This window comes from Triticum aestivum, chromosome 6B (genome assembly GCF_018294505.1).
Source record: "Triticum aestivum cultivar Chinese Spring chromosome 6B, IWGSC CS RefSeq v2.1, whole genome shotgun sequence".
NCBI classification, from domain to species: Eukaryota; Viridiplantae; Streptophyta; class Magnoliopsida; order Poales; family Poaceae; genus Triticum; species Triticum aestivum.
This window is the reverse complement of record NC_057810.1, coordinates 68,134,383-68,149,340: the sequence shown is the minus strand read 5'-3', so window position 1 is coordinate 68,149,340 and position 14,958 is coordinate 68,134,383. Positions and strand designations below refer to the sequence as shown.

At 45.6% G+C, this 14,958-nt stretch overlaps 1 protein-coding gene across 1 annotated transcript; it reads left to right on the top strand.

Annotated features, from left to right (window-relative positions):
* Positions 1-9,942: 9,942 nt before the first annotated feature.
* Positions 9,943-10,434, top strand: LOC123138827 (probable acetolactate synthase 2, chloroplastic). Its single transcript, XM_044558691.1, has one exon. The coding sequence runs from the start codon at positions 9,994-9,996 to the stop codon at positions 10,432-10,434; it is 441 nt and encodes a 146-aa protein (XP_044414626.1). The 5' UTR covers positions 9,943-9,993.
* Positions 10,435-14,958: the final 4,524 nt, after the last annotated feature.

Here is a 14,958-nt window from a genome sequence, read left to right as displayed (position 1 = left end):
TCAGCCAATTTTGCTAGGATCAGTATGAAGCGTTAGATAAAAAAAGAATGGTCTGGATTACATCTTCTACCTTCAACCGTTTCCTTCCTTCCTGAAAAATAGATCACTCACGCCCATGTTCTTCCTACTGCCCCTCTCCCCTGCGCAGTAAGCGGCGCGATTGCACTAGCCTCGCCGCCCTGCACTCCCCTCAACCTCTCCCCACCGCAGTGTTTCCGCCACCCCCAGCCATCCCTCTAAACCGATGAACCCCATAAATCCCCCGGCGAACCTGCACCACCCCTACCCCTAAGATAGACAAGGGGGAAGTTGCTACACCTCCTGAAGCCTAAGATAGACAAGGTGGCTACTTCTACCCCTAGATGAGATCAAACCTGCCTCGGTACAATACCATTGTTCCTTTCTTTCCACAAAGTTGACTGACCCAAATTCTGTATTCCGTTTTCAAGCGACTGACATGCAGCTAAACTGAACAAAAAAAGGAGGATGGAGGAAGGATCCCTTAAACTACCTAATTTATTCTCACATCTTCTTACTATGAATTTTTTTCCTTTTAAGACGACAAAACAACGATGATCCCTGTCCCCGGCCAAGTTCGGTACTCTCGATGAAGGTACTCTTTTGCCGAATGCAGCTCTCAACAGAGGTGTCACCTGGGAACAACTGACATCATCAACATTTTCATGAGAGCTGCAAAACAAGGCACAATAGGCCGCGCTGGAACACCTATACCACTATGTTGAGTATCTCAGGGAACTCGACAAATCTTTACCACACTTAAAATAGTGTTTGGATAAATGATTGCCGAGTACGGCTCATAGGAACCTCGACAAATATTTACCGCACACTATAAAAGTATTTGCAGAAAATGATTGCCAAGCACCAGCCAAAGTGAACGCGGTAATCCTTTACTGCACATGGAAAAAGTAATAGTGGATCACGCGCGCTTTCGCCGCGTGCGCTGAGGACAGGTTGCGATTTCTTGATTTGGGTTTGCTACGTAGTGGGGCTATGCTATCAGTTTTGTCCGGGTAAATGGCATTTTTTAAAGGTTCCTGCAAGGGCCTATATCTCTATTCCTAATGGAGCAGTTGGTAGTCTCGCTACCAGCTTTTTTTTCATCCCACCACTTTCGTCCGGTTTTTTTCGTAGGTTAACCGTCGTAGATTTTTTTCGATGCTGGTTTCTTATTCACTGGTTTATTTACCCCTCAGCTCTTTCCTTGCAAATCAGCACTTTCCAAACGTACACGTAATCACGGATCTAAATTTACTAACTTATCCAAATCAACCGATACCTTCCATTATTGCAAATTTTTAGGAAACAAATAATAGATTATAAGGAAACAAATAAAAGATTTTAAAGACGCATCATACTTTACTAACAATCACTAAAAATCAAATCTAAATTAATTAACCTTACCTTAAATCACTCAATCACTTTAATTAGAAAACATTTTCTTTCCTAACTGCACCCCGCTTAGTGTGCACATAACAATCCGAAGTAATTAGAGTCACATGATTGAATCCATTTATTTAGAGCGACATGATTGAATTCATTTATTAACAATAATCCTCACCAAAAATGCGTTTAGCAATTTTAGAGGGCGGACCAAAACTCTGCCATCCGCTCGCCCGCGTTTGTTTAGGTACAGGAAAAAATGGCATAATATATGGAAACAACACGACCGGGGCGGTGGCGCAATCTTCGGGGATAGGGGATCGGAGGAGAAGGATTGGCCTGGCAGCATGATCGGGTGCTTCCCCGCGGCCGCGGCCGTCCTCGCGATGCCACCTACCCGAAATCAACGCTGCTCCCTGCCGTCAGCCGAGGCGACGCCGCCTGCCCTCCTACCCACGGTCCGCTGCAGCGTGCGGCTACGGCGGGAGGAGTAGCGACGGGGCCGAGGTCCTTCATGCGTTCCGGGATGGAGGCCATGATTTCGTCGAGGTCGTTGCTGCCTCCTACACTCAGGGTGTGTCACCGAGATCGAGGCGAGCATGAGGAGCTGTGACCACCGCCATGGTCACCCCATCGCAGGGGATGGAGCACGCTGTCGGCCTACAACTTGTGGAGATCACTGTTGCTCTTCAGGTCGCGTGGTGACCGGATCTTACCGATGTGTCCCTCCCCAACGACCTCCTCTTCGCCCGGTTGGCCGGCATGGATCTCGCCACTGCTGCCCTCAACTTCTCTGCCTCGAGCTCGACGGTCAGCCACCATGGATCCTCCAGCTGGAGGGTCACGTGAACCAGCCGTCCTCCCATGCTGCAGCGGCTAGAAGGTGACATGGCTCTCCGTACACGAAGAGTGGAGTTCAGTCAAGTACTTATATACTTGGCCTCTACTGCTGATCCATGTACATGGAGAAGAACAGACAACCGTTCATTCATGCTTCGTTCCACTCCTTTGCGCTACATTACTGTAGGTGACATTTTCCTATCTCTCTATGTTGTAACAAGCCTGCTACCTGCATAGTTAATGGATTTTTTATTTAAATTTATCGCTGCTTAGTGCTTTGTTGCAATTGTTCACCCAAGATTCTTATACATAATTTGAGCGTATGTAGGCATACTTAGCTTTGCTATTCCATTTTTTCTGGCGCATAGAAATAAGAGTATTGTCCAGGTTAGGTATTCAATTGAGTATGGTATTTGAATTGCTATCAGAATGTCTTTTCTATGCATGTGATTTCTCACATCTGGTTATAATATTTGTGAAGACGTGCATTGCACGTGCACTTGGAAGCGGGCCCGTGGCCCGTGCTGGACGGCGCCGACGCCGACCCGAGCCACCTCGTCCGCGTATTCTTGGAGCTGTGGCTGGTCGATTTTCATGAAATTAATTCCCTCAGTTCTGGTGGCAAATATAATACACATAATCCATATTGTTGTGCACTAACGTGTATGTGTGAAATAGATGGATTATGGTCCCGTACCCAATAAGATGGATATGTGTGTGTGTGTTAGAGGGAGAGGGAGAGGGGGATAGAGAGTGAGGAAGAGGGAGGGAGAGTGTGTGTCTGTGTGTGTGAGGATTTGATGGTAAAAAAGGTCGCCAATGTCGTAATATTGAACTCTTAAAGTTAATGTGGCCCCGTTGCAACGTACGGGCGTTCTTCTAGTATTGCGTTGGTTTGCTCTTTGCATCACACTTCTCTAGCGGGATGACAACGTGTAGCCTGTAGTCTCTTCCACAAGCATAAATAAAGAATGTAACCAGAAAAAAAAGAGATCGGAGCAGAATAAAGATTAGAGTCGGCATATTGGCTATTCTCCAATTTCTAACTTCGCTAAGAGATCCAGCAATTCACTATGAACTAATTCCAGTCTTGGCACCAGCCTTGTCCATGCCTTTTAAGTAGCTTTTAGACATGCAAACTACTCCTACATGAAGCAGTTCACTGAACGGGTCATCACAGCCACATCCTAAACTGAACGTTGCAGATGAAGCTACCTACCGCCCCCACCTGCAGGAGAAGCAAATTCAGTCATTACACCCATAATGACAGCAACATATTCATTAACCAACATCCGGCAAAAAACAAACAAACACATATAGTAACCATATAAAGGATCTTAAAGGGGAACACAGTTGGCATCTTTTGCCTCCCTCTCTGCCGCATTAGCGAAAATCTGCTTCCATGCATATGCCCTATAACAATAGGATAGGCATGAAAATAACAACAGAAAAATAACACAGAGAGAAAAGACCATGGATCTACGGGGGTTCACCTTTTTCTACCACGTTATCCAAGAGTCAGTACCTTCTTCAGTATATCCCCTGGCTCTTCACTACTGCCTGAAACATGTCCGACAGGAGTTTCCGAATGCGGACATCTAGGAGTAATAGAAGAACCATCAACAAAGATGAATCAATATAGAGACGTCTTTATAAAAGCCAAAGAGCAAGGGGCGGCAGAGTGTACGATCTAACTGAGGCACTGGTAAGACAAAAGTAGCTCAACTCACCGGCTTCTTCAACTGCTTTCAGAAAATAAAAAAAGGTTGCATACTACACGCAGAAAACTAAAAACAACCAACATTCATGAAGAAAATGAAGGTCTCGTCAATTTCGTTGGTCCTCTAGCAGAAGCAGCAAGCCATGGAAGCTGGCTAGTACTTGGGCCGGCAGCATTACATTCATTTGGCTGAAAACCAACAAAAACACTGCTACCATTAGGGAGAATTTTGAGGACCTGAAATGAAACGGATCTTCTATATCTAAATAGCTAGCCCCCAATAACCTATTTCTCTCAACATGCAAATATGCCAACTCATCATTCAACATGCATGGAGAAAGGCCCGCCACAACATGCAACCATGCATAATAAAAAGACACCTCAACATAAAAACATGCATGAGAATTGAAATTCGATTATGATAGTTATATTATACAATAACCAAACACCACAAATCATATTTATTTTCAGTTTTAGTTCATATTATTACTCTACATATTCATGTTCCATACAACCAATTATCACTGAATATATTGCAAAGTACTTCCGCAACAATGTGCGGGTTAACGCGAGGTAGCGGCATTCAGAACTGTAGTTCCTTCCAACCAAACCAGATATCTGCATAGGCACAAACAGAGAACATAACATAGGTCTCGGCTAGTAAAACATCAATACCTTTGTCAACCAAGTCTTGCTCCACATCGACCAAGAATACCATGCCAACCACATAGCTTATCCCGCATCCAAGATCGTTAACCGGTACATGCATCTCATCAGCAAACGAAAAACCATGTAAGGCACATAATTGATAGTACAGTAATGAAAGAAACCATGGCCTATAAAGAAGGAATCGGCCTTGGCTTATGGTTTTGCCTGGGCAACCTTCCTTCGAACACCTATAAACATTCCTCATATGATAGAACAACCATTTTAGTTTGGCTGCAAACCATCAATTTTAATGTTGGACTTGAACATTTTACCCTACAGGAATCGCCGCCAACACGCATGATGTCATCAGTGAATCATAAATTAAAAAAATAGATGCCCACTCTATCGAACAACGCACCGGATAGGAAAGATCAGCTCCCCGATAGTGTCACTGGCCATGTCACCGACATTGGCTTATTCACATCTTTTCTTAGATACTCCTCTGAGTCCTCTCATATCTGTAAAAAAAGCAACATGATTTAGACATCATCTGCATGTAGAATAACATTGAGCCATATAGCCACCTAATGTAAGTGTCATAGTCACCTGAAGCAAGGGTCTAAAATCTGACGTAATTATTCACATCGAAAATTACACAATGAACTTTGAAATGAGGTTAAGCAATCACAAAAACCGACAGTGTCACTCACCACGCCATCGTCATTGGCTCATTCGGTTATTTCCTTAGAGCCTCCTCTCATATATGTAAAACATCAATATAATGTAGACATGATCTACCAAAAAAGGGCCATATAGTCACTTCATGCATGAGCCTCCAAAATTTGAGGTAATCATTCACATCCTAAATTACATAATGAACTTTGAAATGAGGTTAAAAAATCACCACAACCAGCTGCAAACAAACGATCATCATCGGCAGCAACTGATTTCTGAAGTAGTTGACGGCAGGTCGGCAGCAAGCGAGCGGCGGCGACGGCAATATTGGGATCAAATTGTTGAGGGATCTCAACCGGTCAAGGCCTAATACAGTCGCCAATTCAAACGACCAGAACATGCAGCGTTTAGGCCATTTAATTTGCTGTGCCTGTTGGGCTTAGGCCATGAGAACTAATCTAATATACACCGGTTGATTCATCCCAAAAGTCTATCAGAGGTAAACAGATTACCATTGCATAAATCTATGACAACTAGTACTGAGTTCTATGATAAGTCGATAAGTAGTTAGGGGTGGCCTGGCCCCCGCTTATTGCCCCGTCTTCGCCCTGGCAGCGACACCATATGGCACGCATCGGAGCTGCTGCCGAAGAGGGAGGCGAAGATCACAAAGCTGAAGCCGATCTGTGTCAGCAGGGCCTCATCATCGGCCTCCCATATGCGTCGGCCTCTGCGGGATCCTGGGTCGGTGGCGAGGGCTTGGTCGTCTCGCCTCCTTGAGCCGCCACCGCCGCTCGCCTCCTTTAGCAGCTATCTGCCGGTGTGTCAGATGCCCGAGTCTCTCATCCAGGGCGTGTTTGGTTGCCAGTGTGAGGTCCAACAAGGCCCACGCGGGAAGTGAACGGGCTGTTTAGTTGCCTGGCTTTACTATTGGGCCTGCATAACAAACTTAAAACATCTCTGGGGATACTAGCTGATATGCAGCCTACCCGTGCTTATCTTCCTACCTCCATTAACCTTCCCTCTAATTCTGTTCTTCCTAGCCCATTCTGATCTACACAACGGTGCTTCGATTCAAGGTAAGCTCTACACGAAAAAGATGCACCTCGATGCTATGGTTTCATTCAGGCGATCGGTTCGTAGTTTCGTCGGCTGTAAGTTCTTAATTTTGTTTTCCCGTTTGAAGCTGTTCTTTACGAATTTTGTCAAATTCGTCGCGCACGATCGATCATTTGAGTTTTCCTTTGACCAGCAGCCTAATCTCGCGGTTCCTCAAAACATTCGTGTTGTAAGTTTTTGGTTTCGACGATCGTAACTTCATCTCCTTTTGAATAGCAGTTTACTGCACCGACGATCCTGACGTGCTTGTGCTGCTGCTGCGGCTGGTGGTGCTGCGGCAGCGCGGCCGCGACGAGGAGCGCCGCGCAGCAGGCGGCGACGGCGAGCAGAGTCGCCGCTGGCGAGGACACGTCGCTCATCTCGGTCTCTCTGTCGTCCTCCTACTGCACTGACGTTGCAATGGCGTGCACACTTTTTTCTTGTGTCCTCTGCCTCCGTGCACACTGCAGTTCGCCGCGCCGCCGACGGGGTCGATCTTCTTGGCCTCCTCTCTCTCGCCCTACTACACTGGAGTCATTTCCGGCATCGATCATCTCGGCTTCCTCTCTTGTTCACTGCACTGACGAACCATGGCGCGAGCACTGCATTCTCCTCCTCTGTCGACTGTCTTTGCGCGAGCACCGCAACTAGTTCATCGACGGTGTCGCTCGCCGTGCCGCCGACGGGGTCGCTAGTCGACGACTCCATGCTCGTCATGTCGGACACGGCGCCACAGCCACTATCCACCGCAGTCGCCATGGTCCGGCGCACACTGCATTTCTTCCCCCCTCCCTCTGCTAGCTCTTAATCCTGTGTGCTAAGTGCAAGTGCTAGCTCTTAATCATACCCCATGCGGGCAACCAAACACCGTGTTCATGTGCCGCTTGGGCTAATGCAGGCAACCAGCGCTGTACCCAAGAAAATGGAGGCCCGGTGCGAAACCAAAAATTGGGCCCTCGTAACCATTGGCAATTAGGAAAATGTAGTTTTATAATGTGTGTGTGTCTATATATATATATATATATATATATATATATATATATATATATATATATATATATATAATGTTAGTGGTACAAATTTTGAAAGAGTTACATCTTACCAAGAAGCAATCTAAGTATTCAAAAGTACTATGTTCTTTAGCAGAAACGTGCCATCCTTCTATCATTCCTTGAGAAAAAAAATCTTAAATTAGTTCTTCATAAAAAACCTTTTCTAAAAACAGAACATGGAAACAAAATGTGATGAAACAACATGTGATTGATTTTGAAAGCACATCATTGCGCGACGGCGCATGTGGCTTCGGTAGTCTGGATGCAGGGCATGCCCAGTTGGGAGCTAGATCCTTTAACATACAAAGGGAAGTCATGTATGCTACAGTAACCTGACTTCCCTTCTCTGTAGGTCCTTGAACAGTGCTCATTTTAATTTTCATGGAAGAGAGCGGGAGCTTGCGTGAGTTTCAGCCGTGTGGAGCAGGGCCTGGCGTAGAGTTAATTCTGCCACAGATTCGGTGGAATTTTTAAATGCGTTGATTAGTACAAGGCCTGATTAACCCAACTAAACCAGCACTAAGTAATAGTTTAAAAAATTGGGGGCCCTCCTGCTTTGGGGGCCCTGTTTGGTCGAACCTTCTGCAGAGGCGTCAGGTACGGGGCTGCAGGCAACCAAACAAAGTGCACTTGGGTATTATCTAATGCCACGCGGGAACACCTATACCACTATGTTGAGTATTTCAGGAACTCGACAAATCTTTACCACACTTAAAACAATGTTTGTATAAATGATTGCCTGTATGACTCATAGGAACCTCGACAAATATTTACCGCACATTATAAAAGTATTTGCAGAAAATGATTGCCAAGCACCAGCCAAACTGAACACGGTAAACCTTTACTGCACATGGAAAAAGTATTTCCAAAAAATGATTCCCGGGTACTCCATTCGTCCTTAAAAGAGTGTACTTCCAACTTTATTGAAAAGTCAAACATTTTTTATGTTTGCCCTTATTTATACAATAATACACCAACATTTATGTCATCAAATTAGTAGCATTAGATTCATGATAAAATATATTTTGATCATATACCTATTTAATTTCACAAACATTGATACATTTTTCTACAAACTTTGTCAAATTTTGAGATAGCTTGACCATTCAACTAAACTGGAAGTACATTTTTTGAACGACGGAGGGCGTACCATGCATAAGGTTCTTGACAAAGGTGCACTCGACGTTACGGAGCCGTCAACACAGACCAGTTGTGCCACGTGGCACCTAATTGTGAGCTCTCGGCAAAGGTCTTTCAGACCGAGCCTTTTTTATTGTGCGGAGTTTATTTAGATTGGCTCTCGACTAACTGGAGTCTCTGGCAAAGTCTTCTCTGTTCTTCGAGTCTGCCACTTGGCAAAACTGGTTGTTTGACATGATCCCGTGGAATAGAACTCGCCAAACACATATTAGAACTCGGCAAAGACTCAATTTTCGCAGTAGTGACACTCATACGACTAGCCACAATGACGAGTAACTTACACTAGCAACATACACATATCCCTAGACTATATTACTATCTTCATAGTGGGTAGTAACCTAAGTGTGGTAACATGTAAAGCTTCATTTATTAGGTTATAGACTCATATTGTATTGAGACATGTGATGTTACAGTAACTAGCTAAGTTACTCAAACTACCTCTCTCCTCATTAACTCATTATCACTTAAACAAATTTGCTAAGTTGGACTCGATATTACTGCTGAAATTACTCCCACTGTGGCCAGTCTACCAGAGCGCTTGTGCACATAGGACACTGCCAAAACTACCACGGTCCGGATCACCAGCCCGATAAATCGTTGATTGGTATTACTTCCTCTGTTCCTAAATATAAGTCTTTTTAGAGATTTATTCTAATGCAGACTATACATGAAACAAAATGAGTGAATCTACATAGTAAAATATGTCTATATAAGTACATCTGTATGTAGTTTTTATTAAAATACTTAAAAAGACTTATATTTAGAAATGGAGGGAGCACTGATCATTGATATTCACCTTGATCACTCCATTATCAGGAGGTGTCCATTTAGCTTTCATCTTCAGAGGCTTGGCTCTGCTTTCTTTTCCTGCCGTGGCAAGTCCACCACATATTGCCCGCTCTTGTTTTTATCTCCAATGTGTCTTGTTCGACACTGGATAAAACGTGATGCTTTTCACTTTGAATTTTTGATAAAGAAAAAAAAACGTGTGGCTTTTCTCAAATGAACACACGTTTTTCTTTTGACCCGAAACTAACACACGTTGGTTTCCTGGCGTTTGCGGGTACGTTGCCTACCGAAACACTATCGAAGTCTCCAAAATAATCACGTATACGTGGAGCCCATTTTTCCCTTTACAAAACGTGACCCATATCTAGCAATTTAAGAAAAATTGAATTATTTTCCACACATTATATCCCATATATAATACATGCATGTAGATGTGTCCTATAAAAATGAGGGCAAGGAAAGCATCTGCGAGTGTTCCAGTGAGAGCTGTGTTTCTAGCCAAGGAGCGCGGGTGTTTTCCTAAGGATTCTGGCCTTCTTTGCATCTAAATAAGGGTACGCTCTAAACACCATGGCCTCCTCTTCTCCCACCGTCACAACGCTTAGGCGAAATGGCGCAGACATACTCGTGGAGGCCCTCGAGCGCTGTGGAGTTGGCGACGTGTTCGCGTACCCGGGCGGTGCGTCCATGGAGATCCACCAGGAGCTCACGCGCTCGCCCACCATCCGCACCCACCTGCTCCGCCACGAGCAGGGCGAGGCCTTCGCCGCGTCAGGCTACGCGCGCGCTTCCGGCCGGCCCGGCGTCTGCATCGCCACCTCCGGCCCCGGTGCCACCAACCTCGTCACCGCGCTCGCCGATGCGTATCTCGACTCTGTGCTGTTAGACAAACTAGAGTTTGGAACAATGCTCGATGCCCTTGATGGACACGGCTGTCATATATTTATAAGAGGGAATCGTACAAATACAAGTTATGTTACAACACGTATATATACTATATACTTAGTCTAACACCCTCCCTCAATCTTAACTATGTCCTGAAACACTCAGAAGGTTAAGATTGCGTCGACATCCCTCAAAAGAAGGCAAGGGCAAGGGCTTAGTGAAAATATCAGCAAGTTGATCCTTAGAAGAAACAAACTTGATCTGAAGAAGCTTCTGAGCAACACGTTCCCTCATAAAGTGATAGTCAACTTCGATGTGCTTCGTTCGGGCATGAAATACTGGATTGGATGAAAGGTATGTAGCACCGATGTTATCACATCAAAGGACAGGCGGCTGAGTTGGAGAGACCTTCAACTCCCGAAGCAACGACTGCACCCACATGATCTCAGCTGTGGCATTAGCAACCGCTTTGTACTCAGCTTCAGTACTACTCCGGGAAACCGTAGCTTGCTTGCGAGCTTGCCAGGCGATCAAGTTAGGTCCAAAGAATACAACATGTCCCCCCGTGGATCGCCTGTCATCAGGACTACCAGCCCAGTCGGCATCAGAAAATGCGGAGATTAGTCTAGAAGGCGCCGACTGAAGATGAAGACCATATGAACCAGTGTGACGAACATAGCGCAAGAAGCGCTTAACAGCGGACCAGTGAGAATCACGCGGCGCATGAAGATACTGGCACACACGGTTCACTGCAAACGATATGTCTGGTCGAGTGATGATCAAGTATTGCAGTCCATCAACAATGCTGCGATACTCAGTGGCATCCTCAGGAGAAAGCAAGTCACCAGCAAGAGCAGTTAGTTTGTCCGTGACAGACATGGGAGTCGTAGCAGGCTTGCACTGCAACATACCTGCACGACGGAGGAGATCCTGGGAGTACTTCTTCTGAGTAAGAGTCAAGCCACCATCAGAATGAAGAACCTCGAGACCCAGAAAATAATGCAGTCTCCCAAGATCCTTAACAGCAAACTCAGCACCAAGAGAGGACACCAGCCGATCCGTAGCAGCAGCAGATGAGCTAACAATGATGATGTCATCAACATAGACCAGAATGTACATAGTCACCTCCGGTCGCTGAAGGATAAACAAAGACGTGTCCGCTGCAGAAGGCACAAACCCATGAGCACGAAGAGCAGCGCCAAGACGTGCATGCCATGCACGAGGGGCCTGCTTCAGACCATAAAGAGCTTTGACAAGACGACATAAATGATGTGGCTGAGCAGGATCAACAAAATCGGGCGGCTGACGCATATAAACCTCTTCTTCCAGAACTCCATGGAGAAAAGCATTCTGAACGTCAAGCTGTCGAAGCGACCATCCTCGAGTAACAGCCAAGGAGAGAAGAACACGAATAGTGGTTGGTTTAATAACAGGACTGAATGTGTCTGCATAATCAATACCATACCGTTGCTTGAATCCCTTGGCAACCAGACGTGCCTTGTATCTCTCAATGGAACCATCAGCATGTTTCTTCACCTTGAATACCCATTTAGAGTCAATGACATTGACACCAGATGGAGGTGGAACCAGGCGCCAAGTGTTGTTTCGTTGAAGAGCATGAATCTCCTGCTCCATCGCAGCACGCCAGTGTGGAATGCCAAGTGCTGCCTGAAAATGTCGTGGTTCAGTCGTAGGGTCGGCCTCAGTATGCGCCATACAGGCCACAAGCCATGCAACAGTGCCGTCAGTGCGCTTCTTCGGTTGGAAGATGCCACTCTTGCTGCGAGTATGAGGACGCAGGATGACAGGCGGCGGTGGCGGTGGAGCAGCCACCACAGAGGAGCCACTGTCCATCAGCGGCGAAGAAGACATGCCTGGAGTGGTTGGTGAAGACGAGCCTCTCGAAGCAACGATCGGCGAAGTCGTCCGCTCAGGCGACTGTGTCGCGGGAGCAGCCAGCCCAGGGAGCAACGCTGCGGGGTCAGCCGGCCCAGGCGACCCAGGCGACAGCGCCGCGGCCGGCGTAGGCGACAACGAGGCCACGGACCCAGGCGACGTGGGTGCCTCGTCGGATCCACGTGCATGTCCCATGCATGCGCGATTGTCGTCGTGAGCAGCCGGCGTAGCAGCAGGCACAACCGGTGTAGTAGCAGGCGCAGCCGGTGTAGCAGCAGGCGCAGCCGGCGTAGCGGCGGCTGGCGCAGGTGAGGCCTCATTATCAACCTCAAGAAGCTCAAGTCGTGCACCTCGCCCAGTCCCTGCACCATGGTTAGGCAACAACAGACGAGAATATGCAGCATCCACAAATTGATCAGGCAAAACTGGAAAAGAGTGCAACTCGTTGACGGGAGTATCAGTGGAAGATGTGAGCGTGGAAAAAGGAAAGACAGTCTCATCGAACACAACATCACGGGAAATGTAAACACGATTCGTTGGAATGTGGAGACACTTGTAACCTTTGTGGAGAGGACTGTACCCAAGGAACACACATTTTTTTGATCGATACTCAAGTTTATGCTTGTTGTACGGACGAAGATGTGGCCAATACGCACGACCAAACACTTTGAGGAAGGAGTAATCTGGAGTTTCATGAAGCAACACCTCAAGAGGAGACTTCATACGAAGAAGTCGTGTGGGAGTCCTGTTTATCAAAAAACAAGCAGTGACAAAAGCATCGCTCCAGAACCTAAAAGGAACAGAGGCATGTGCAAGAAGGCTTAGACCAGTTTCAACTATGTGACGGTGCTTGCGCTCAGCTGCACAGTTCTGCTGATGTGTATGAGGACAAGACACATGGTGTGAGATGCCAAGCTTCTGAAAGAAGGTGTTGAGATTACGATATTCACCCCCCCAGTCGGATTGAACATTGATAATTTTGTGCTTAAGCAACCGCTCAACATGTGCTTGAAATTGCATAAAGACATGAAACACATCAGATTTGCGCTTAATAAGAGAAATCCAAGTAAAGCGACTGAAAGCATCGATGAAACTGACATAATAGTTGTGACCACTGACAGAAGTTTGGGCATAGCCCCACACATCTGAAAACACAAGTTCGAGAGGAGTCTTGACAACATGACTCGATACAGAAAAAGGCAACTGATGACTCTTGCCTTGTTGACAGGCATCACACACTAGAAACTCCTTATTACTCGACTCGACAGGAAGACTATGACGATGAAGCACATGGCGCACAATGGGAGTGGCAGGACGACCAAGGCGAGAATGCCACTGCGACGATGACACCCGAACACCACTGAAAACTTGAGGAACTCGTGCATGGACTCGTGGCACATCAAGCGCATATAATCCACGCGAGCTCGACCACTAAGAGCAGGCCGTGTAACAGAGAAGAAGTCGTCGTCAAGGGCCCAGAACTGGGTTGGACACAAAAGCCCACGTTGGGTGCTAATTTATGATTTCGAGCCCAGTAGCCGAACGTATAAAAAGAACACCTCTTAAACTGGTCCCCGAGGGCTGTTTTGAAGACGGCAAATACTCCCTCCATTCAAAAATACTTGTCATCAAAATTAATAAAAAGAAATGTATTTAGAACTAAAATATGTCTAGATACATTTCTTTTGATTCATTTTGATGACAAGAACGAAGGAAGTAATTTCTTCGATTTTTTGCTTCTGTCTCTCACTATATGATTCCTTTTTTCTTCGACCATTTCTCTTTTTATGTTACTTCATTTGACACAGGAAAAATGAATCGTTCTAATGATTTTCGTCCTCATGGTGTACGATTTGCACATGCAACAACACACAATGAGAAATGAAGTTATGATTGTTGGAAAATATATATGCCATCGTTTAGTTTCTCTATTTTTTCCGTTATACCACTCACAGTGCATAATGAGGCTAGTGTGCATGAACCTATTTATAAACTCTATTTTTAGGTGTTTTACTATTTCCATCAGTTTTTGAAAAAAATCATATGACTCTTGAGCAATGTCACTAACCACACACAAGCATGCCAGTTTTCAAGTCTAGCACATATGTGTGAGTCATATACCATAATAAGATTGTACGTATAAGATTATTTTTTCCAATTTAATCATGTGGGTCAACAGCCTGCACAACAAACCCAACTCTTCCGCCCGGGTGATGTCCTGAAAAAACATTGCATAGATATAACATTTCAATAGAGTCGACCATAAGAAATTCTTGTATTGCACTCCAGCACAGTCATCCTTGGCACATGGAGTATTACTTCCTCGAGTGAAATTCCACATCAACAATTCCCCTTCACATACATCAATAATATGAATAATTCCACATTGAGTTAAGTGATAAGGCTAGAATTCTTTTACCTGCATTGTTGAATATTGAGCAAAGTTTTAAATAGCACTCTAGCGTTTGGAGGGGGTTCACACTAAGTTGCTTAGTGCCATTTAGTGTGCTATAGGACAATTTAGCGCATTAATGCTTCTGCCACTATTTGTCATCCCCCACTATTTACAACTTTGACATTGGAAAACATATATTGGTGGAGTTGGCCTGGAATCATTGTTAGGGTTTCAAGTGGCAGAGACAGTGCATGGAGCGATTTGTAATCTCCCATGATGCATTGGGGGGTTTTCTCACCCATGTATTCCATTGTTGCTCTGATCCTTCAGTCGTGTTCGGTTTGCCACTTGCGTGGTGA

Bases quoted from the DNA above. Each gene is read 5' to 3' on its own strand.
- LOC123138827 (XM_044558691.1), top strand. From the start codon at position 9,994: ATGGCCTCCTCTTCTCCCACCGTCACAACGCTTAGGCGAAATGGCGCA.